Source organism: Procambarus clarkii, chromosome 67, assembly GCF_040958095.1.
Source record: "Procambarus clarkii isolate CNS0578487 chromosome 67, FALCON_Pclarkii_2.0, whole genome shotgun sequence".
Taxonomy (NCBI): domain Eukaryota; kingdom Metazoa; phylum Arthropoda; class Malacostraca; order Decapoda; family Cambaridae; genus Procambarus; species Procambarus clarkii.
The window spans coordinates 25,399,504-25,422,983 of record NC_091216.1 but is presented as its reverse complement, the minus strand read 5'-3'; the positions used below and the strand labels follow the sequence as shown (position 1 = coordinate 25,422,983).

Here is a 23,480-nt window from a genome sequence, read left to right as displayed (position 1 = left end):
TGGCAGGATTCCTGTCCCTGACAACCGGACGTCGTCCCAGCCTCCCTGAAGACATGGGACTCATCCCATCCCCGTATATCCTCTAGATAATCTAATACTGTAAATATAATGATACTTTTAAGAAGGGTAAACTAGCTTAAAAAAATATACAGAATGGTAAATATAAGCGAGCACTTACAGTAACGTTGAGAGACATTGGAGGCGCGCTTGGAATGAGACTGCTGTAGGAGCCCCTCCTCCAGTGGGGCTGGTGGAATGGCAGGAGGTCCTGGGGAGGTCTCCTTACCTCTCCTGGAGTGGCGGGGAGGAGACGGCAAGTCGTAGTCCGGTGGAGGCGCTGGTGGTGGGGCGTTGTCGTAGTCGGTGGGTGGGGGCGGCGGGGGTGGCAGCTGAGCTATATTATAGTCTGTAGGTGAGGGAGGCGGGGGTGGGAGCTGAGCTATATTATAGTCTGTAGGTGGGGGAGGCGGGGGCGGGAGCTGAGCTATGTTATAGTCGGTGGGTGGGGGAGGTGGGGGCGGAAGAAGACCGATATCGTAGTCGACGGGAGGGGGCGGGATGATCATATCATAATCTTCCGGAGGTAGTGGGAGGTCAGCCATCTTGTCTCACCTCTCACGATGGCTTACAGTAATTCCTCCTTACACCACCCGGGTTCTTTACACAACACCTTAGCTATTACGTCGTGCTATTACGTCGCTCTTAATATACATTTCTCATAATTTTCAAATATCGTTCACTGTAGTTCATTTTGAATACTGTATCAAATGTAATGTCATCAATATTTTTTTATTAAACTGCAAAAAAGAACTAGATTTTATTTAAGAATTTATTTAATATATAATGATAGACATTTCACGCCGCATTTCGCTGTAATATACATTGTAATTTAAATGATTTGTAATATACATTGCAATTTAAATAAATTAGAATTATCTGTTTAATTATGTCATTGCAACGGCGACACTGTTGAAGAAAATATATTGTAAAACTGCAAACCAATTAAAACTAACATAATCCCCAAAATACTTTACAGTACTTGTTTTATAGAATATAATTCTTCAGATACGTCCCCAACAGTGAGAGGAAGAGGAATTTTATTGTCTCCACAATAAAATTAAAATCATCACTCATCGCGAAGTCAAAATCACCCGTATAATAGATTACAGACAACTACTTGTTTCCAGTATGATCTCAACAAACATGTAGGTAGTTTCTCCGAAGTTTCCCCTGAGGTGGGGCGGGCAGGTGCCACCCACAGGGGGAAACACCCGTCATCACAGGGACGAGGTGGACCACTGGTCATTCAGTATAGCCTAGCTACTATTAGCGCGAGGCTTCTTCCTCAAAGTATCACCAGGGGGTAAAACATGCCAAGGACGTAGACCACTGTGCTACGTTGGTTGTGGTTCACTTATGTTTTGTGTTCCACATGCTCTTTTACTTCTTATTTATCGTAATTTTTTCTTGGCTCCTTTATCTCTTAGGTGTGGACTGAATCTTCCTTCGTCTTATTTGTATTTACTCGCTATGTACTCCATTATGTATTTTTTGTTGTTGTTTTCTAAGTTCTGTTTCCCACGTTATTCTCTAAGAATTATCTATCTGGTACTCACTATTATGGAATGTTTGTCTTCCCTTCTGTCATCCAGCAACAGCCTTAATAACAAGTACATAATCACATGCCACCCATTGGCAATTCATGCTTGATATTTTCCATGTTAATGTGACTCCATGCAAAGACTAGATCTTCCTTGTATATGTTGCATTAGTAAATTTCTTTCTGCTACTTCCACCTTCTTTACTCTCAATTATATCTCCTTTCTCTTTTGAATTCTACGTTTCCAGTCATTTTGTTTAAGATTGAAATCTCCAATTTCCAGCAACTCTAAGGGATATTCAACCACTTCTTGGATTATATTTATGCAAGAACTTTTAACTCTGTATTCTTGTCTTGGTTCTTTGTGATTCTCTGGGAAGGTGTAGATCACTGTCACAACCCCTGTTTTCTCCTTCCATTGACATCGTTCCTGTGACAGTCTACGTAGTTGTGTTCTTCCTCAGTGCTGATCTTTTCAACATTGTTGTTTGTTTTGACCAGCAGCGCCACTTCCTCTTCACCCCCTTTACTTTAATTTTCCTCTTGCCACCTGATATTATCTGGGAAATATTACATTAGTGATCATTTCAGCTATTTTCGTTTCTTTTGCTGATATTATACCTGGATTTGAATCCTCAGTTCTTTGTCTGCATTGTGTGGCATTTTATCAGCATTATTGTATCAGAATGTTAAGCTCCTCATTGTCATTCTGTCCTCTGTTCAGGAAGTCCCAGCCTGGAGGAAGGGTACTGCGTTGGTACAGGTGTAGGTGTATACACTCCTGAGATCTTCAACCATCTCTTCCAAACCATAGCTGTTAAAGTAGTGGCATTCATAGCGTACACATAAGAGACCCATGAGGTGTAACATGTGTCCTTGACGACCAAACGGTAGTCATCACAAGCCTCGTGAAATTGTTTTGAAGAAATCTCTGCTGGCGTACATGATAACGCCCAATAGCTCCTCCCAGGGCCTCAGTACACTAAGCCTTTTCCCAAACCTATGGACGTCTTTCAATGCATCAGATATATTAGTATTCAGATTCCGTTCTGATTCTAAATACGAAAACGGATGAGCTTCACACTATGTAAAGTGAATGTGCTTATCATTACTTAAAATGTATACATGTGAAGAGCCTTTACTAGAAAGCCAATGTGGAATTCCTATATGTGATGGACGAAGTAATTAACAAGCCAACCTCTCCAAGATCCCACGACAAATTAAATGCTTGAAAGTATGTTCTTGCAACAGTGTGTCTGCTTAAGCTACACAGCAACAACGTGGACAAAAGATGGAATAAAAGAGATGTCACGACCACTAAGATGTGCTCCAGCAGGACCAAGGATCAACTGGCTATCAACGTATGAACTCCCAGGAGGAAAATATGACCCAGATTAGCTTCCTGCAAGCGAGTACAGACTAGGACAAAAAATCACGTAAAAACCATGGTCAAAAGTCTATAGCAACCTCTTGCAAAACAAGGCCCTGCTCATTATTTTGAAAACAAATGGGAGACAAAATATAAGAATCGTTACTTTTGTTAAGGACTCGGCAGCATTACTCTGAAGAAAATGTGGCTGTCTGTTTCTTGTAAAGTATAGGTAGACACCTGCGATATCGTAATCATGTAAGTCGTATGCAACAACACGACCGACGGTTATACAACAGCGGTGTAAATTATCCTAGCTTCACTAGCCACCCACATTAAGAGTCAGGCACTTGTACCTGAACACGGGTTGAAATGATCTGCGCGTTGTTCGTCTAGCAGAGAGCAGCCACGTCCAACAGCCTGGTTGATCAGTCCAGCAACCAGGAGGCCTGGTCGACGATCGGGCCGCGGGGACGCTGAGCCCCGGAAGCACCTCAAGGTAACCTCAAGATAAGGTAACAATACCGGTATCTTTAGTGCCCAGATCATAGCACCCCCTCCCCCCACCTTCACCTCGGATCCTAGGATCATCGGCTCTAATCAACAAGGTTCAGGAAGCGGGTTTGGGCGTTCTAATGAAACTCATCACTTCAGACTACATTACAAAAATTCTAAGAAATAGTGATGAATATATAAACTTGTCTCCAATAAAATAAACTTAGCACACAATCTATTGCTAAATTATCGAAACATGACTACACATCTGATTACACAACTTCCGGTATACATGATCCGAGAAGCGGGTCAAAACCCATTATCAGTCCAAATATTTACACTGTGAATGTCAACATGGATTATAGCAAGTGGAATTGTCTGTGGTATGTGCAATGAGCCGCCATATATACAGTAGTTTGTACCGTCAGCACCTGGGGCAGTAACTCCAGTGTACCGTCAGGGCCTGGGGGCAGTAACTCCAGTGTACCGTCAGCACCTGGGGCAGTAACTCCAGTGTACCGTCAGCACCTGGGGCAGTAACTCCTGTGTACCGTCAGCACCTGGGGCAGTAACTCCTGTGTACCGTCAGCACCTGGGGCAGCAACTCCAGTGTACCGTCAGCACCTGGGGCAGCAACTCCAGTGTACCGTCAGCACCTGGGGCAGCAACTCCAGTGTACCGTCAGCACCTGGGGCAGCAACTCCAGTGTACCGTCAGCACCTGGGGCAGCAACTCCCAGAGTGTACCGTCAACACCTGGGGCAGCAACTCCCAGTGTACCGTCAGCACCTGGGGCAGCAACTCCAGAGTGTACCGTCAACACCTGGGGCAGCAACTCCCAGAGAGTGCACCGTCAGCGCCGCCTCAGGATACCGTCACAGTCAGCACAGTTCCAGAGTGTGCCGTCAGCGCCCAAACAGAACTTGGTATAAGCAAGATATTAGTCACCGCCACGCACCGCTCCCTCACAAAGTTATTTCCTGTCGTACACTTCATGTATTTTCTTCGTACAAGTAAACAATTATAATCACTCTCACTCATTTTCACTGTGAAACTTTACAATTTCCGAACCTGCTTTAAAATACTTGTCTGCTCGTAGAGTCTCACTTGAGTAGGAATAATCCAGGCAGAGGACTCGACCCTCGTAAAACACACACACACACACACACACACAATAATCAAACAGTTCGTCCATTACGGTGCTAGGCTACCGTGATAGGCTCACGGTAGCCTAGCTCACTCCACGCCTGAAATGACAGTGAAGGATGATACTCCTCGTATTATACTCCACTGAAACACAGCAGAAGTGAGAGAGAGAGAGACCTTTTGCCAGGTCCTCTCTGTTCTGTACACTGGCAACAGCTCCGCACTTCGCTTATCTTATCTTCGTCAGGATGTGCGTCTTATCATTTCGTTTCTTTGACCCCTTGTGTATATATATGTTCTAGTTCTCTAAATGTGTTCAGTCGCTAGTTATAAGGTGGTCGGTGGCTTACATAACCACGCAGTTGTTTCAGTGTTGAGGTTTTGTCGACTTACGTATATGAAGGACAAGTGAGGTACATCCGGTGCTGTGGCCAGCCCTGTGTCCACTCATACACTGACAACCTGCAGCCTGCCTACCTGCACTACACCCTGACCTGTATGCTCGCCTACCTGTATGCTCGCATTGCTGTATGCTCGCCAACCTGTATGCTCGCATTGCTGTATGCTCGCCAACCTGTATGTTCGCCTACCTGTATGCTCGCATAGCTGTATGCTCGCATAGCTGTATGCTCGCCAACCTGTATGCTCGCATTGCTGTATGCTCGCCTACCTGTATGCTCGCCTACCTGTATGCTCGCCAACCTGTATGCTCGCCAACCTGTATGCTCGCATAGCTGTATGCTCGCATAGCTGTATGCTCGCATTGCTGTATGCTCGCCAACCTGTATGCTCGCATTGCTGTATGCTCGCCAACCTGTATGCTCGCATTGCTGTATGCTCGCCAACCTGTATGTTCGCATTGCTGTATGCTCGCCTACCTGTATGCTCGCATAGCTGTATGCTCGCCAACCTGTATGCTCGCCTACCTGTATGCTCGCATTGCTGTATGCTCGCCAACCTGTATGCTCGCCTACCTGTATGCTCGCATAGCTGTATGCTCGCCAACCTGTATGCTCGCCTACCTGTATGCTCGCCTACCTGTATGCTCGCCTACCTGTATGCTCGCCTACCAGTATGCTCGCATTGATGTATGCTCGCCTACCTGTATGCTCGCCTACCTGTATGCTCGCCTACCTGTATGCTCGCCTACCAGTATGCTCGCATTGATGTATGCTCGCCTACCTGTATGCTCGCATTGCTGTATGCTCGCCTACCTGTATGCTCGCCTACCTGTATGCTCGCATTGCTGTATGCTCGCATAGCTGTATGCTCGCATAGCTGTATGCTCGCATAGCTGTATGCTCGCCTACCTGTATGCTCGCCTACCTGTATGCTCGCCTACCTGTATGCTCGCATTGCTGTATGCTTGCCAACCTGTATGTTCGCCTACTTAGTTGTATGCTCGCCCACCTACATGTATGCTCCTCTACTTGTATGCTCGCATAGCTGTATGTTCGCCTACCTACATGTATACTCGCCTACCTACATGTATGCTCACCTACCCACCTGTGTGCTCGCCCACCTACCTGTATGTTCACCTACCTGCCTGTATGCTCACTAATCCGCATGCTCGGCTACACATACTTATTCACAGCCCAGTAACATACCTGACTACTGATCTACGGGGCAATTACCGTGTTGACACAGTGTTGCCGGACCAGGTGCGTCAGTCACTCCCAGCTTGATGTACAGACACGTTCCCGGCTCCTTTTTTGTAATTGTTTCTTCCTCCCGACCACTCTCTCCTCGTAAGGTAACCTGGAAAACTTTGCGTTGTTGTTGTTTAAGATCCAGCTACTGGGGACAAAATGTTCAAAGTAGCACGGGCTATGGTGAGCCCGTAATGGACTTACCTGGCACAGGAGCGGGGCTGTAACTTAAAAAAAAAAACTTTGTGGACGTGCACTCTTATATATACCATCCCGGTGCCGTCCTGTTGCAAATTATGTCGCTTTTCACTCGTATGCGCTACGGTCAAAAAAGGCAGTAATTTGAAAATGATAAATAATTGAAAATAAATTTTTGAATTTTTGTTTTCCAAAACAGCAAGTTAAGGGTCCTCTGGTAGGTACGGAGGGCAGGAAGTTCTCCTAAAGTTTCAAAACATCATGAAAACTGTTAATTGAAAGTATCCTCTCCTAACCTAACAGCCTAAGCCAGAGGACCCAAAACAGAAAACTGGACAGTGTGTCACTTTCGTAAGCTGATTTTATTTTGAATTACGTCCTTTTTTAGCCTAAGTGGGCATACATTTAGGCTAAATGTATGAAATATATGACACAAACTGTTACGAGCGAAAAGTGACGTAATTTGTACGAGGACGAGTTGCCCATTCTCCTAAAATAATAGTAGTTACAGCAACAATTTGGTTGAACGTAGACGTGTGTACTGTTGGACTCCGAAAAATCATAATTTATACTATAAATTTTATAGAGGCCGAGGAAAAAAAAAGCTAAAAACCAAACTTAAACATTCTTACACCTATTATAGCACATATTTCCCTGTACCAGAAATTTACACCGTCTTGTGTACTTTTTATGCATTTATTATGAATCATATTTATTATTATTATTACATGTGCCATATCAGGCCTAAGATATTGTGTATTAAGCCTAGGATTGCTTGGGCAGTTTAAGATAGGTTCTTTAGTTGTATTTTCATGTTCATAGAATGCCATTTTATCTAATTCAATAATACAAAACGTGAACTTTTGGGGGTTGAAGAGTACATATTTGTGTGTTTGATCAAATAGTAGCTATACATAATATATATATGGTAGTATATATTATGTATACTATATAGACCGGGCCGCGGGGACGCTAAGCCCCGAAATCATCTCAACATAACCTCAAGAAGATAGTATACATGGACTTCGCAAAAGCTTTAAAGGTACCACATGAAAGACTAGTAAGAAAACTACAAGCACATGGAATAAATGGTAGAATACTAAAATGGATAAAATAATAGTTGAAACAAAGAAAGCAATGGGACGTCCTAAATGAAAATTAATCTGACTGAAGAAATATGGCGAGTGGGGTACCGCAAGGCTCCATCTAAGGCCCAACTTTTTTTGTCATATACATCGATGACACGAAGGGAATAGTACAAACCATCAAATTTGCAGATGGCATTAAGATTTATGGTAAAGTATGAAGTAAAAATGACATTGATGCCTTGTAAAGAGATCTACGCGAACTCTACAAATGGTCAGAAGACTGGCAAATGTGCGACCGGAGCTGTGCGAGTGTATGATTGACAAAGGCGTTGACAACACTCCCCTAAGACACTCACTACTAGGATTAAGACACATTCCAGTTAGTGTAGACTGCAGTGTGAAAGCCACCACACCTTTCCCAGACTATTACACCTGGGTGGGGTAGTTTACCGCACTCTCCACCTCGCATATGAACCTTAGCGCCGAACTACGCTCGAATGCATCGTTAAGCTGTAGCAAGTGTTCAGTATCAGGAACCTGCAGGAATATGTCTTCTATGCACCTACAGTTGACGTCCGGGCCTAGGCCATCTACCAATTGTTTCTACACGCGACCACCATCAGTGTCCCTCTTTTGTATATGGGTACTGTCCATATACTACATGGGTATGATGGTACTGTCCACCATTACATGGGTACTGTCCAGCAGAATTTGTTTTTGATTTTGTTAATAATAATAATAATTATAATAATAATAATAATATTATTATTATTATTAATTCATTAATTATTTTAATTACAATTATTATTACCATTCTCACATTTTTTGGTTCACGTGGCCGTTCACCCACCCACACAAACATTTAATAACAAATCACGTTCAATAATATATTTTATTATACTTGATATTGAAATAAACGCATATTTTGTGCCATAAATAAATTAAAGGCGTTGTAAATATATATTTGTTAATGAGAAGAGAACCGTCGCCCAGGTGGAGGAGGGCGACCACAACAACACGGGGCCAGGGAAGGTCCTCACTGCTGCCGCCGTCATGCCGTCCGCCGATGAGTAAGATTATGTGTTAATTTATAAGGGGGTTGTTGTGGTGTAGCTGGTGAGGAACACAACATTATTGCAGGAGAGAAGCCGAGGGTGGGGGTGAGGGGGAAGCTTGCATGAATGTTGCTGTGGTGGGACATGCGTTGTTGCATATGTTGCATATACATATATGGTGAGGGGTTGGGCCCCAATAGGTTTCCTCGCTCGCTAGCTAAATATTTTCTGGCCAGGTTACGTTAAAATAATATTAAAGTTTATTGAAGTGAAACGAATAAGAAGTTTGGTGACTCTAGCAAGAGCTATTACAGTTGGATTATAACTTTAGTCCAGGGTTCGATTCCCGGCAGGCTGGAGACGTTTGGGAACATTTCCTTACACCTGATGTAAGCAGTAAATATGAACTTGGAAATTAGGCATCTGTTGTGAGTAGGCCTAGGAGAGTTTTTTTTGGGGGGGCGGGGGGGTTATGTTTAAATCATACACAGGCATTTGACAAAGCTTGCTTTCTAATTGTCTAAAATGTAATATATATTTATATATCTAGGTTAGGCATATGGGTATGGCTTTATCTGGTGGGTGTGACATATGTGTTGGTGATGTTTTTATTTCTGAAATCTTATATTGAATGAATTGTACTGTTCATTTTCTCTCATACTCAAATATTTTACCTTCACAGAGTGGTGAAGTCCAGTTGGGCTGATGAAGTGGAAGAAGTAGAAGGTTAGTAGTTTTACATTTCACTCTGGCAGTCAGTTTTCAGAATTTCCAAGTTAGTAAATATAGACATAATAGCACAGTAAAAACAAGAATAATCTAAGTTTGATGTATTTTAGTTTTATGGTTGATTGTTTAATTAGAAAAGTTAAAAGCTTCAAACTTGGAAAGTAGTTACAGTAATGAAGTTGCCATCTTTCAAAATCCAAGTTGGCTCTGTGTAGAAGTACTTATTTGTATTGAATAAGAAATGCAAAACATGTAGAGCTCATTTTGTATGAGGTTTTGAATGGGCTAGTGTCATATTTTACTAAAGACCATATTCAGGGTAATGCAAAAAGTATATTTAAATGTTACATGTTGGTTTAGCAGCCACAAAGGTGCAGTAATTACAACATGTTTTCATGTTACAGAACAAGTATGTTATAAAGGAATTGGTGTAGATTGTTTGCTACTAGATTGGCTAGGCTTCTTATATCACTGCATCAGACAGGTGCTTGCATTTCTTTATTACTGCATTATCCCTCAGTTCCAGTTAATAGGAGCTGTTCTCTTTATCAGCACATTTTTTATATTCTTATAAAATACAATATTAAAAAAAATCATATAAAATCCATTTCTTAACATATTGAGAGGAAATTGTCACAGTGCTGTTGCCAAAAAATTTAAGATTTGTATAACATTTTCAAGTATTTTCATTCAATATTACTATTTTTTGAGGACCCGGCCCCTTGAACAATGTATCCCCCATGTCAGCCGTAATTTATTTTTGTGTGTGTGAAGTCTTTAGAGCATCATTGTGAGTTGACTTGAAACCAACTCCCCTTATATTATTCTCATTATTATTGCCTTTTTCCCATCTTCATGGGTGCAGAGGCATCATTCTGGAGAAGCAAAACAACAAAATAATCCAATCACTTTGTACAGTACTCCTCATGAGTTGTCATACATTGTGCTAACAAATTCACCTCACAAATCACTACCACCCAGCCTTGTTCCCCTTCCATATAGAGGTCTCAGTAGTACAGGTGGCTCACAATTGTGATTCCCGGGCAGAATAGAAATGGTTGAACACATTTCCTATCGCCTAATGCCTTTGTTCAGCTAGCGCATAAATAGGTACCCAGCTTCTTGTTGGGTTTCATCCTGGGGAGGGTCTGTAGTTAGACCTTGGGGTGGGGGGAACCTTGATATGAGCCCGATGTGTGTGTGTGTGTGTGTGTGTGTGTACACAGGCTGCCTTTCCCTGACAAATTAATGAATTAATACAGTATGCACAATTCTGTTCACACTCAATTCCTATTTCATTTAGGTAAACAAATAATTTCTTGCATTTCTTCAGGAGGAAACCTTCCACCTCCAGTCGAGAAGAATGATGGCAACACAAAGACCATCACTGAATATTCCTTAAATGATGACGGAAAGAAAGTGAAGGTGAGTTGAAAAAGATTTAAGACATTGATCAAGGTGGGCTTAATTTTTAAGAGCCAAAAGTTTTGTACATTCACATAGGTTGGTGTACTTTTTGTTCCTGTTGAGAGATATATATATATGTACTGTACTGATATTATGCTATTTTTAGATTTTTTGCATTTTTCTCAAGGAATAATAGAGCAGTATAATTGTTTCAAACTTAAAATGTTATTGTGATAGCATGGTGAAGTGTTTGGCATTGTTTTTCTGCTACATAGATTAATCCTCTTATGATCATTTTTATAATGTAATGGGAATTTGCAATTTTCTCTTATTTTTATTTTTTAATTTTATGATCTTCAGAGCTGCATTACCCATTACTTTTACTTAAGTCACCTATAGTTATGCATATGCTATCCCACTGAAATTGTAGTTTCAACTTTGACCATTACATACCTGTCCCAATCTTTTTAACACTATTACAAGGAGTTAGTGACAGGTTAAGACATAGATTACATAAGTAACATTTTATCAGCACAGTTTTAACTGGTTTAATTAGGCGTCATCAGATTCATACATTCTTCTTTCGGTGGTTTGTGAGATGCCTTGAGAATGTTAAGCATGTTGACTTAACACTGGCAGCACTTGACATGTGATGTGATGGTGTGTTCTTTAGTACTGTACTGTATCAACAATGAATAAGTGTATCTGCTTAATATCTTCTAGCAGGCTTTGATGTTTGGGGGGGATGTTCCCCAGCAATATATAGAGTTTATTTGATGCCATTTAATGTTTTATTAACAAAAATAAAGTATTGCATTTTATTAGTGCAGCCTTGGTAGAATGGTTTGTGATAAAACAAAAGCTTTTGTGGGCCAGACATTATTGGCTAGCTTAATTAATAAATCTTGAATGAAACTGGGCATTTATTTGGCTATGCACCAGACTAATATGGCATAGGGACACCTTAAGTTTTATTGTTTTAGTGCATTTGTATATTGTCTATTGTTTATACACATCCATCGTGGACTAATTTTAAACAGATGCTAGCTTCATGCTATTTTTATGGACAGGAGACTGAAGAAAAGTCATTTAGGAAGAATTTCTATATAAATATAATTTAACTAAATTTGCTTGTACTCAACCTGCATTGGACAAATTCAGATATGAAATTGTTTATCTGTGTTACTTAATGCATCTATGTTGTGTGTCCTTATAATAGTATTTACTTTTTTTGTTTGTAGATTACAAGTCACTACCGGATTGAGAAACACAGAGTGGCCAGAACCATTGCTGAAAGGAAAACCTGGCGCAAATATGGCCTCAGCAAAAGTGACAAACCTGGCCCAAACCCAGCCACGACCATCACTGCTGAAGATGTCTTCATGCATGTATGGATTTTCTTTATGAATATGTAATTCTCAGGGTGTATTTTTATGACTTCAGTTATGCTCTTAAATCTTCATGTGGAAATAGATTTTTCTATATTGGTTCTTTCATTGTTTAATTATTGTCAATCTTTGTTACTGATTGTTTAATTATGTGAAAATATTTACAAATAAAGCATAAATCTTCTAAAAGAATACATGTTCTGTATAGTTTCATCTAGATTCTGTGAACTAATAGCAAAGCATGAGCCAGTTATCGTGCAAGCTAGCTTGTTGGGAACCTTAGTTTTTCAATTCACTATTCTTCAATTTCCTCCACCTCCCAACTACTTGGCTCTGACTAAAAGCAACATCGTTATTTCCAGCTTGCTCCGCTGACCAATCTCATTCTGATACACCCACAATCTGTTCTGATTGGCCAAGATCAATCTGAGCAAATGAAAAAAAAATTCCTTGCAGCTTTCTGATTTACTGAGATGTGTTTACATCTGAACCCACAAATTAATTCTTTGTTTACCAAATTCCCTTTTAAAATGTTCTTTGTTGTATATTGCTTTATTGTAAAATTATTTGACTTTTCAGTTCTTAAGCAATAAAGAGGAAGAACAAAATGAGCAAGAGGAGCTGAAGAAAAAGTTGATGGATGCTCAGAAGGGACAAGTTAAATGTCGTTTGTGTAAGGAAGACCATTGGACCAAGCAGTGTCCATACAAGGATAAATTAGAGCCTCTCCGTTCATCACTGCTAGTAAGTTGTGTGCTGTATGTACTGTTGCTGTGCAGCGTGTACCAGTAATTATCCTCATTTATTATTACGTGATTTATGGTTCTAGATATTTTTTCCTTTTATTAAGTATTTAATTTTTATATTGTATTATCTTGAGATTTGGTATAACAATTATGTACAGTGTATGAATGTTTTGTGGACCATTGTCTTTGTCATCATTTTATTAACACTTTCGCACTTTCCGCGAAGGTCACTCAGCCAACCGAATGTGCGCGCGGCGTTTTTATCGCTTAAGCGTAAAAACAAAAATGTGTATACTCTTTTTACTCTTCTGACCTTAGTTCTCATGCTACGTATTTCATTTTGGTACCAACGTGTTCGCAATAAAATTCTCTAGAAGAACATCAGTAAAAAAAGTCACGAAACGTATAGGGATACCAGCACCAAATAAATAACTACGAAGATGACTCGCCGTGAGCGCCCATCAGCAACAAAATGTTTTTACTCTTGGGATTGTAATCACCTCCACACTTATTCTACAGCGTTAATTTTGGTATCAATGGACTCGCAATGAAATTCCCAACACGGTGATATGAATATAAGCGTAGAATAATGATGCGGCCCGCCCGCAAGAGTGTGGGAAGTGGTGAAATTGTTACCCGGTATCGGTGACGGGACGACGCACGGCGCTTTGAAAGTTTATACTTATTTCACTCTCATGACATTAATTTTCTATGTACGTCATTCATTTTTGTGTCAATGTGTTCGCAATAGAATGTTCTATGTGCCCATAGGTAAAAAATATCAACAAAGCGTAAGTTAGAATAGCGCCAAATATAAAACAACGCTGGAACATATCAGTGAGCGTCAAACACACACGAAATGTTTTTACTTTTGTTATGTTTGTCAAGTTTATACTTGTTGCACACAGTTATTTTTGGTTGTATATTGATCGGAATAAAATTCCCTAAACAGACATATGCATATAATACATGATATGGGGGAAGCATTACCAGTATAAACGGCTAAAGTCACCCACCTGCAACCCGTTTGGGACAAAATACCATTTGATCGAAGTTATCCACACCTTTCATGAACTTATTGTACCATACAGCCTAGTGGTGAGAAAGAGAGCCTCATAGCGCGCAGTTTGAAACAAACCCAAAGTAAATCGGATAAAAATTGAATTTTATACAAATATTTTAAAAGAGGACTCAACTTTATGTCCACTATGCGTTAGCGTTAGACGAAACGGGACGCGCCGGCGCGTCCAGATAGCGCGAAAGTGTTAACTCCTCTGATATGTTCATTTTTATAGCTATATCTTTCAAGTTCAAAATGGAAGTAAATAAATAATTTGTATATTATCTGTGAGTTATCTTAACTTTGGGTTAATTTTTCCACACCTATTTTTTTTTTTTTGTCACATGTATTTTATGTTCCGTATGGCAGACATATCTTTCACATCTCGCCATGTCCATTAACTTGCTTTAGCTGTGTGTGGTTTTGTGATTCAACTCCCTTATTCCCATAGATATCTTTGCATACTTTTGAATTATATTCCTGCATCATGCTTCTTTCTAAGCATTCAGAATCATTAAAGTTCGCACAGAAATGTAGTACAGTATACTGAACATGAAAACTGGTGTATTTTGAAAGTGAACGAATGGATACTTTAGCTCTCTGAAGCCTTTTCTGTTTTACCCTAAAGAATGGATACTTTAGCGCTGAAGCGTAATCTGTTTTTCCCTACATTAAGTTCTTTTTGTAAATTGACTCTGTACATGATTTTCCATGAATAAAATCTATGCTTTAGGGTCAGAAGCAGTCACTCCAAGCAATTTGTTTTGGAGTGTATTACTAATTGTAAAGAAAATAAATAAGAAATGCCACATATATTAATGCAAAACTAATACTTAAATCTGGTATTCAATAAAAATAGATATGCTAGTTGTATGGTTGTGGCTTGAAAATTATCTGTAACATTTCAAACTGTTGGATCTTCCTCGCCTGTGCTGCTCGCTGCTAATAGATTAACCAGTCACTAAAGTTTGTTGTTCTTCACACAGGGAGAAGAGAAGGTAGAGGAAGAGCCTCCACAACCAGGTGGAGGACCTCCAGTGGACAAGGCCAAGATTGGTAGTGTAACTCAAGGGAAGTATGTTCCACCATCCATGAGGGACGGAGGCTCCAAGAAGGGCGAGTCTATGATGTCATCGAGGGGTAGAGGTATACATCATCTTTGATCTTTTCTTTTAGTTTTAATTTCATCTTAGTCTAGAATATTATCGAAAGTCACTTTCACAAGGAAGGGGAGGAACCAAATGGAGTGAGATAGAAGTATAATTAATTATTATCAAAAGAAGGCACCAAGCTGGGGAGACTACCTACTTTGTGTAGCTTCCGGTGATAATGGCCCCACGGCCCAGTCTCCAACCAGGAGGCCTGGGAGACGAAGACTGTATATAACTTCAGGAAAACTTGATTTATTAGGCAAATTGGGCCGTGCATAGTAGGCCACATAGTGGGTTCTGGAGATTATATATATATATATATATATATACACACACACACACACACACACACACACTATATATATTTATTTATTTGTTTGTTTTTAAAGTATTTATAATAAAGAAGGTAAAAAGGTAGATTTTTTTTATAATCCAGTTATGTGGATTAACTATTGGTATCCCCTGGTGATAATATAATGGTAGATACCAATTAGATGTAATCTACCAATACTCGTTCGTTTTCAGATGAAACTGCAACAGTGCGTGTTACCAACCTCTCTGAGAACACCAGAGAACAGGATCTGCAGGACCTCTTCCGCCCCTTTGGAGACATCAGCCGTATCTTTCTTGCCAAGGACAAGAATACTGGCCAATCAAAGGGCTTTGCATTTATTAACTTCAAGGTATTTATATCCAGTATTGTGTTTGATGTAACTGTGTATAGTATCTTACTTGCCACAAATTGATTAATCTTGAAGTTTCTAAAGAGAGTATTAAAAGAATGTTTACTGCTGTTTTGGCTCTTAGTCCTGGTGACTATGGCAATCATAGTATGTGTATAATGTATGTGTTTGTACTGTATAGTATAACACATATTGACTTAACACTAGTAATATTATAAATATTCTTTAAAGCTGTAATGCATGCAAAATTGTGTTGTTGAGAAACATCAGGATGAGATTAGACTTGTTAATGAACTTTTTGTCTGTCATAATTGGCTTAGCACATTCACTTTGTGTAAGTTTATAATTACAATTTCCAGAAAAGGGAAGATGCTGCTAAGGCCATCCAGGTTCTCAATGGTTATGGTTATGATCATCTAATTCTCAGTGTGGAATGGGCAAAGTAAGTAGCAATTTTATGTTTTATTTATTTCCGAATGTGAGATTAAATGCTGGAATTTTAATGAAAGTTACCTGGTATGTTTGACTGATAAAAGGAATTTTTGCAAGCAAAGTTGGTAGTGGGATGAGTCAGGGAAGGAAAATGACTTGTGCAATGAATTGCCTGGTTAGAAAAAATAAAGTACCGTATTCAAACAGTAGAAAGTCGGTGTGGTTTTAGGACAGTATAGCAAGTAAAAAATTATATCAGTAAACTGTCAGCTTAAGAATCATAACATGTTAACGTCTGCGTAAACTATCGGAGGTTTGCCAAGATGGTTTGTACATGTTGAACAAAAAAATGATGGTTGACTCGTGAATTTGAGGAAAGAAGAGATGCCAAGAAGGAGATAAGGGTAATTGGAAATAATTGATAAGAAGAGAGTGAATATAATAGAACTGTTTATAATCATGAACAGTCAGCATTAGTAGTTGGCATCCATCAGTCTCAGGAGTACACAGCACTACACCTAGATTTATAGTAGTAGGATGCTGCGGCAGATGACTGCCTCAAAGTGTGATAGTGCTTATTTTTCCATGAGGCTCTGTAGTGTAAATGATATAATGAATGTGTGAGTGATGCTTTTACTTTTTAAGATCTATCGTAATTTTTTACAACCGTATTATTTGCTTCTGGGCTGGCACCTCCCAACTCTATAAGAGTGTGGAACGGGATTCTAATAATTAATTTAAAACCATTATAAACGCTCAAGTACTGCATGCATATAATCTTTCTGTAATGAAAAATCTACACTGATTCATTTCTGGAACATTTAGATACAGAGTTTATATCAACCTAGAAAGAAGTTTTGTGTATTAAATGACGGGAAACAGTTGATGGTTGATTATGTAATTTGTAATTTAAGACTATTGATTTTTGTTTTTGCATTTACTTACAATGATGATAAAGCCAAAAGTAAAAGTCAAATAAAAACAAATATGTTTGTAATTAAAAAACAATTTGGTTAGGCATTAGTTAGTGAAATAATAGTTAAAAAAGTGGCATTGTAACATTGCCAAGTGGCGCTGTAACAAGTGTTGAGTAAGGTCACCGAGTGGCACCTAAGTCTGGAGTGAAGACAAAGAAAAGAATTGCTGGAATTTGAGAAGTAATGGATGTACAATTTTTATTTTGGTGAAGCATTTCAAGATTCTCTGTTTGCATCTGTATTACCATTTGTTTAGAATGCAACAAACATGTGTGTTCATTGCTTGACGTTCAGAAAGTGAGATTTGCCACCTATTCATTGTCACTTGATTTAATGACCAAATAAAGTTTTCAGAAAAAGTATTTTGCTCAGTTGGTTAAATGAACCATACCATTAATTTTGGGGGGATTGATTTATGGTAGTTCAGAGATTTAATATTCCTGCCATGTTTTCTTTCAGGCCTTCTGGTACCCAGTGAGTTCGTCATATACAGTACTGTATGAACAAAAACTTTGAACCATGGACTCTTGTTCTCCAATGGCACTTGAAAGTTTGGATGAAATACAACCCTTGGTGAAATAAAACTGTCTTTAACTTATTCCTGTTATTTGATATATTAATGTATGCTTTGGTAAAGGTAACTTTATTCATTTCTCAATATCTGTTTATGAAGAATAGTAACTCAGTGTAGGATAATTCTGAGATGTCTGATGTTTTGCTGGTTCCATAAAATACTTCGGTCAATTTCAAAACTTTCCTACATTATTGAAGAGTTCAGTTAACATTCCTATGCTATGTATAGTGCATTAATAATCAGTTGCAGTATGTTGTACCTGTATGAGGATTGTGCTAATATTCCCATCACTTTCATTCCTTTCCAGTTTGTCTTGCCCCCTATGTTTACCACCCCTCATCCCTCTACCGCCCTATATTTATCTCCATTCCATTTTTTTCTACTCATTAATTAACAATGTATCATTCCCACTCATTTCTTATTTGTTCCTATCTAAATACAATGCACATTTTTTGAATACAGTAGTTTATTTCAACAACCTGAACTCAACTGTGTCATGCTCATGTCTGGCCTCCATACCATTATAATGCCGAGTGAAAAGAAAGAAAAATACTTGATGTACGATATCACTATATTTAGAGACCTGACTTATACTGAAGTACCAAATATGTACATGGATGTAATACATTAGAAATATGAGAGACTATGACTGAGCCCACTTGGATGTCTTCATATAGGAATGTGGGTGGCTAAGCTTTATCAGGCTCCACATTACTCTCTCACTAGGTGGTGTTTTGTCTATTTTTCTTTCGAAGTGCTTTCTTTGTTTTTTCAAGTTTCTACTTTTACACATCAACAAAATAGTTATGGTGAAAAGTAAATGCAAATAATAAGTGATGCATTTTGAAAAGCAAAAGTAAAGTGGATGATATGACTTTTATAAGTTTTGCAAGAAAATGTAACTTGGGGATTGAAATAAGTTTTGTAATATTAGAATTTGAATGCCTGAAATAGGTTACATCCTGAAAAATATTTAGGAACTTTTGATTTTTCTGTGGCACGGTAGTATATATTCCACTGGGTTTGGATAACTATTTGCCCAAGATAGATTAGGTATACGAATCTGAAAATGTATAAAATAAATAAAAAATTGTACATTACTAAACCTGTTTACCTTAAAATATTGCGTGAACACTTGGACACCCTGAAAGATTCTCATTCTGTGGAATGTTTTGATTCATAACATTTACCTAGGAAAAATGCTAAATTAAACATTCTATTTTAATGGTGTACTGTACAATATACCATAATGATGACAATACTGTAATTGAAATCTGGTTATGCAAAATAATGTAATTCTTATAAATTAACAAAAATAATTTTTTTTTAGGTTTTTAACAATTTTTAAACAAAAATGAAAATGTATTGTGAAAGTTCTAAACCTAGCAGTAATGACACTATGGTTGCTGCTGCTCTCAGGTTGGTGTATGTCTGGCTGCTGATTGTTATTACCAAGGGTTATTTATCATAAGATGTTTTACAACTGCTAGTTCTCATTAATGAGTCGTAAAGTCTTCTCAATTAATATCATCAAGTCTTTCATTTCAAAGAATGCTTCAAGGTTTTACATTAGATGTTCCAGCTGGTTGATTCTTCATAAATTGCCACCATAACTGACAATCACTTTTAGTGTACTTGGTTCACAAATGGTCACAGAGGTACACTATTTGAGCTCATTATAGTGAAGTCCAAAAGGACCGGATGGTATGGTTAGATTGTTACCACCGGTGGCAGCTAGTTTGTTGTGCAGTCCAAACTCCTCCTGTGAGTAATGGCACGAAAGGATTACAGAGGACACAATAAGATTTTCTAACAATTTTTAACACTTGTTCACAGTGCAAGAATTTCAGATATTTTATTAACAGTGATCTGCTATTTCATGCAACATAAATTTAGATCTTTCTCAAAATAGCTGAATTTTCTACATAACATTTCATGTGGTACAGATTCACATGCAAACTAAAATCACAGACCAGTTGTAATTGGCGGATCATGTTCAGGAGAAAACGTGGTACTGTACTGGCATACGTAATAATGAGCATAGTGTCATGCTCGTCATGAAACCACCCAACTGGGTGGTGACCAGTACAGTAGCCCAAAAGAGGGCTGACCATTAGTGGGGCAGCAGGGTGGTGACCAGTACAGTAGCCCAAAAGAGGGCTGACCATTAGTGGGGCAGCAGGGTGGTGACCAGTACAGTAGCCCAAAAGAGGGCTGACCATTAGTGGGGCAGCAGGGTGGTGACCAGTACAGTAGCCCAAAAGAGGGCTGACCATTAGTAGGGCAGCAGGGTGATGACCAATAGTGGCCCAGAAGAGGGCTGACTAGTGGTAAGCCAGCAGGGTGGTGACCAATAGTGGCCCAGAAAAAAAGTGGTGGGCCAACAGCAGGTCTAGCGGGTGTGGTAGTAGTAGAGGAAGAGAGAGAGGTAGAGCCCCATCAGCAGCATGACCACCATGGCCAGAGTCAGGTAGCGGACGTGTCGCTCCTCTGCAACACAACACTTGCGCCATTAATACACGTGTCTTAGTGGGCTACAATCTGTTCTCACTCTGTAAACAAATAAAATAAATTACCAAAGACTGCTGCAGGAATTGTATACTACAGGTATTGCATGACGCCAGCACATGGATTTGTCGTACATTGTCAACTGTTGGAACAGACTGCGTGACCACTAGGTAATGTATAACAGCGGGTAAAGTCTAAAATTGGTGTTTATTTTGTATAAATCACGAATATAGGTGATTTAAAAGTAAATAGCTATCACGAGCTTCACGTACGATGACAAGGTCACCACCAGCAGGACAATTTAATAAGGGGGAGCTATCAGTCACTATCACTTGTTTTCGCTCATATAGCTGCGTCTCGCGATTAAAGTTGGGGAAGTTTAATTAGAAATATGGACACTTCTTCAACGTCCATATATTGTGAGGAACAACTAATGTTGTTCCTCACGTAAACAAAGTAATAGTGTGTAGGTGTAAACTATTACGTTGTCAAATCATGCGAAGATGAATGAAGGCCTGCTGGTACGAGCAGATATAAATGTGTGTACATATCTAAGAGATCTGACTGTATGCGTGTGTGTACTCCTAATATTATGTTTGTGGGGGTTTGACCTTCAGCTCTTTGGTTCCCCCTTTGAACTGTTTATAGCTGACTGCATCTTTCCAACGTTAACGTTTTCATCGTATTTTTTCGTAAGGTTAATTGTAGATGGAAGAGGTTTCAATAACCTCTTCCTTCAAGGCATTTCACTTGCTGACCAGTGATGGGTCAGGGAACTACAACTTCCTTAACCTCTTCGACTTAGTTGCGCGTCCAGCTTTCACTGATGTTCCCTTGTCCTACCTCAACTTAATTTAAATAGGGGTTCCTTTATCTACTTTGATTTTTTCCCCTGAAGATCTTGTATGTAGTTATCATATCCTCTGTTTCTTCTCTTCTTTAAGGTTGTGAGTGAATTCTCTCAACCTGTCCTCATAGCTGAGACCTCAATTCTGGTACTGATCTAGTTGCAAAGTTCAAGTTCAAGTATGTTTATTGAGACAAGAAAGAAATACATCTCAAAGGGATAGAGTAGCTTAGGCTATTTCTAACCCCCCCCCCCTAGTTGCAAACCTGTGTGTGTAATTACCTAGGTGTAGTTTCAGGATGAGAGCAATGCTCGTGATGTCCCGTCTTCCCAGCACTCTTTGTTTTACATGTGTGTGTGCTAGTGAGAGAGAAAGAGACAGACAGGCAGGAATCTCACCTTCAGCACAACACCTGCGCCTGTACCATCTCCTGTAGTGGTGTCGAGCAATGGCTCTTGACATCTCGAGTATTGGTGCGCCTGGATGCGGTATGTCCCAGTATGCCTAGTCGAGGCGGTATACCACAGCCTGCCAGCAGGTGTGAGCAGCGTGACACTATCAGTGTGAACCACTCACCTCATTACAAATATGTACTGATTCTAATATTTGTATCTAGAAGCATTTGCTTTTTTGAGGCAAATCACTGCTCGATCATACTGTATTTTAGAAACTTATACAAGTTCAAAATACAGTTATATGGTGTAAATTGATCACTACACGACGTGCGTAACATACATAGCCCGACGGGGACAAGGACTGGCGTGGACGTAGTGTATAAGTCAACGCCATGTATCATTATCAGTTGTAGCGTATCAGTCAGCTTGGAGGGAGTGGGGGATATGTCGGGAGTCAATGTGAGGGAGGGGCAGGCACTGTGTGGGGAAAAAAAAGAGAATAACTATGCCTGCTGGCAAGAGGGAAGCCTGTATAATATTGGACACACATCTGAAAATATAGGAAGTGACGATGTTTCGGTCTGTCCTAAAACTGTTCCTTGTTTGTCGCACATCTGACTTTTTGAAGATGATGTCTGGATCAGTGTCCTCCAAATTGTTCAGTGTTTGAAAAGCTTCGAAGAGATGCGCCTTGTCATGTCTGGTTTACTGTGTTAGTCTTTTGGCTTTCAACCGTACCTAACGATTCCGTGAGTTAATTATTGTATGGGTTATTACCTATGGAACCGCATACCTGCTGAAGCCGTAAATGTCAAACTCTGTTAACTATTAAAGTACAACTGGAAAAGATCATCAAGGCAAATGGGAGGACCTTCGACGAGCCGCCGGCTTCTTGTCCTTGTCGAGGCCACAGGAAGCCGTCTAGTGTTAGTGGCTCTCAAGTAAATTCGGGGTTAAAAGCATGTTTTCTTACTTACATAATTGTAACTGGAGTATAAATTATAATATAATTTGTTGCCCCTTAATTGTGCGAGGGAGGGAATTATCAGGGGAAAATTTTCCCAACTAATTATGGGGACTTTAAAAGCCGCCGGTGTCGTGGCCACTCGAGATGATGGCCCTCGGGTAAATTCAGGTAAATATCAAATTGAAAGTGCATGAGGTGCTTAATTATAGCGGTAGGATACAGCAGCAGTCTAGATGGGGGCGCACCAGAGATATGTAAGGCTGAATGTTTTCATGTTTCATGTTTCTATGTTTTCATTCCATGTTTTCATTTTACTCTTTATGCTCAATTAGTATTAAGCTTTAGTCATTTAAGTTTTTCATGCCCGAAACGCTTTGCGTAATAGTGGCTTTAGGCATTGTATGTACTAGCCCTATCTATAAATCCATCACTCTTTGTAAAATCTCTTGTATGTATATACCTTACCTAAATAAACATTTGATTTGATTTTTGATTTGAATAACCACTTTCTTGTCTTTGAAATCAAAGATTTGTTTTTGGTTGTCCCTGCTTTATAGCCTCGTTACAGCGGCGAGAGCAATGTGTGTGCAGGTCAAACATGGAGAGGGAAGGAGAGCGCTGCATCAGTCATGGCACGTTAATTTTAAATTAACAGACTGTCTCGGAGAGACTGCAGGATCCGTGGTAGGTCAAGTTGAACTCCCGGTTGCGATTCTTTTTACCATGTCGTAGCTCAGTCAATTAAGGCGCGTCTGGGATTCTCCCGGACGTAGGTTCGAACCCTCATCACGGCCCTTGTAGATTTGTTCTTCTACATTAAGGTCACCGCTGAGGTCACCGCTGAGGTCACCGCTGAGGTCCCCGGCAGGAGGCCCTCCAGCGTGACCCACAGCCACCTTCAGCAACCTCACAGAAAATGGGGGAACACTGCATGGCAAACTGATGTAGAATTTCCATAAATAAATAAATAAATAAATAAATGTTTATTCAGGTAAGGTACATACATACAAGAGGTT

The 23,480-nt window shown here is 39.7% G+C and overlaps 2 protein-coding genes across 18 annotated transcripts in view; one reads left to right on the top strand and one right to left on the bottom strand.

Annotated features, from left to right (window-relative positions):
* Cyfip (Cytoplasmic FMR1-interacting protein Sra-1) overlaps positions 1–6,237 on the bottom strand; it is a 53,636-nt gene extending 47,399 nt beyond the window's left edge. For 2 of the 14 annotated variants that reach the window (XM_045757370.2, XM_069310516.1), the window contains exons 1-2: positions 5,003–5,076; positions 179–797 (exon numbers count right to left, since the gene is read on the bottom strand). In XM_045757370.2, coding sequence (XP_045613326.2) covers positions 179–602 — 424 coding nt within the window. In that variant the 5' untranslated portion in view covers positions 603–797; positions 5,003–5,076. Of the gene's footprint in view, positions 1–178; positions 798–3,895; positions 4,376–4,534; positions 5,077–6,216 lie in introns of those variants that run through there. The other 12 variants (XM_045757367.2, XM_069310515.1, XM_045757365.2 and 9 more) reach the window with 9 other exon arrangements.
* Positions 6,238–6,278: 41 nt separating this feature from the next.
* Positions 6,279–17,756, top strand: LOC123767599 (eukaryotic translation initiation factor 3 subunit G). 4 transcript variants are annotated; one of them, XM_045757377.1, is made up of 10 exons: positions 6,279–6,362; positions 8,538–8,614; positions 9,282–9,325; positions 10,662–10,753; positions 11,977–12,123; positions 12,703–12,867; positions 14,916–15,075; positions 15,606–15,763; positions 16,123–16,205; positions 17,632–17,756. In XM_045757377.1, the coding sequence occupies exons 1-10, from the start codon at positions 6,294–6,296 to the stop codon at positions 17,648–17,650; spliced, it is 1,014 nt and encodes a 337-aa protein (XP_045613333.1). In that variant the 5' UTR covers positions 6,279–6,293; the 3' UTR covers positions 17,651–17,756. The 4 variants fall into 4 exon arrangements, with proteins under 4 accessions (XP_045613333.1, XP_069166619.1, XP_045613337.1 ...); XM_069310518.1 differs by having other exon boundaries at positions 8,523–8,614; XM_045757381.1 differs by lacking the exon at positions 6,279–6,362 and adding an exon at positions 8,191–8,217.
* The last annotated feature ends 5,724 nt before the right edge of the window (positions 17,757–23,480 follow it).

Bases quoted from the DNA above. Each gene is read 5' to 3' on its own strand.
- LOC123767599 (XM_069310518.1), top strand. From the start codon at position 6,294: ATGTACAGACACGTTCCCGGCTCCTTTTTTGTAATTGTTTCTTCCTCC. The intron at 10,754-11,976 runs GTGAGTTGAAAA...TTTTGTTTGTAG, and splicing joins ATGACGGAAAGAAAGTGAAG to ATTACAAGTCACTACCGGAT. The intron at 12,868-14,915 runs GTAAGTTGTGTG...TTCTTCACACAG, and splicing joins CTCTCCGTTCATCACTGCTA to GGAGAAGAGAAGGTAGAGGA.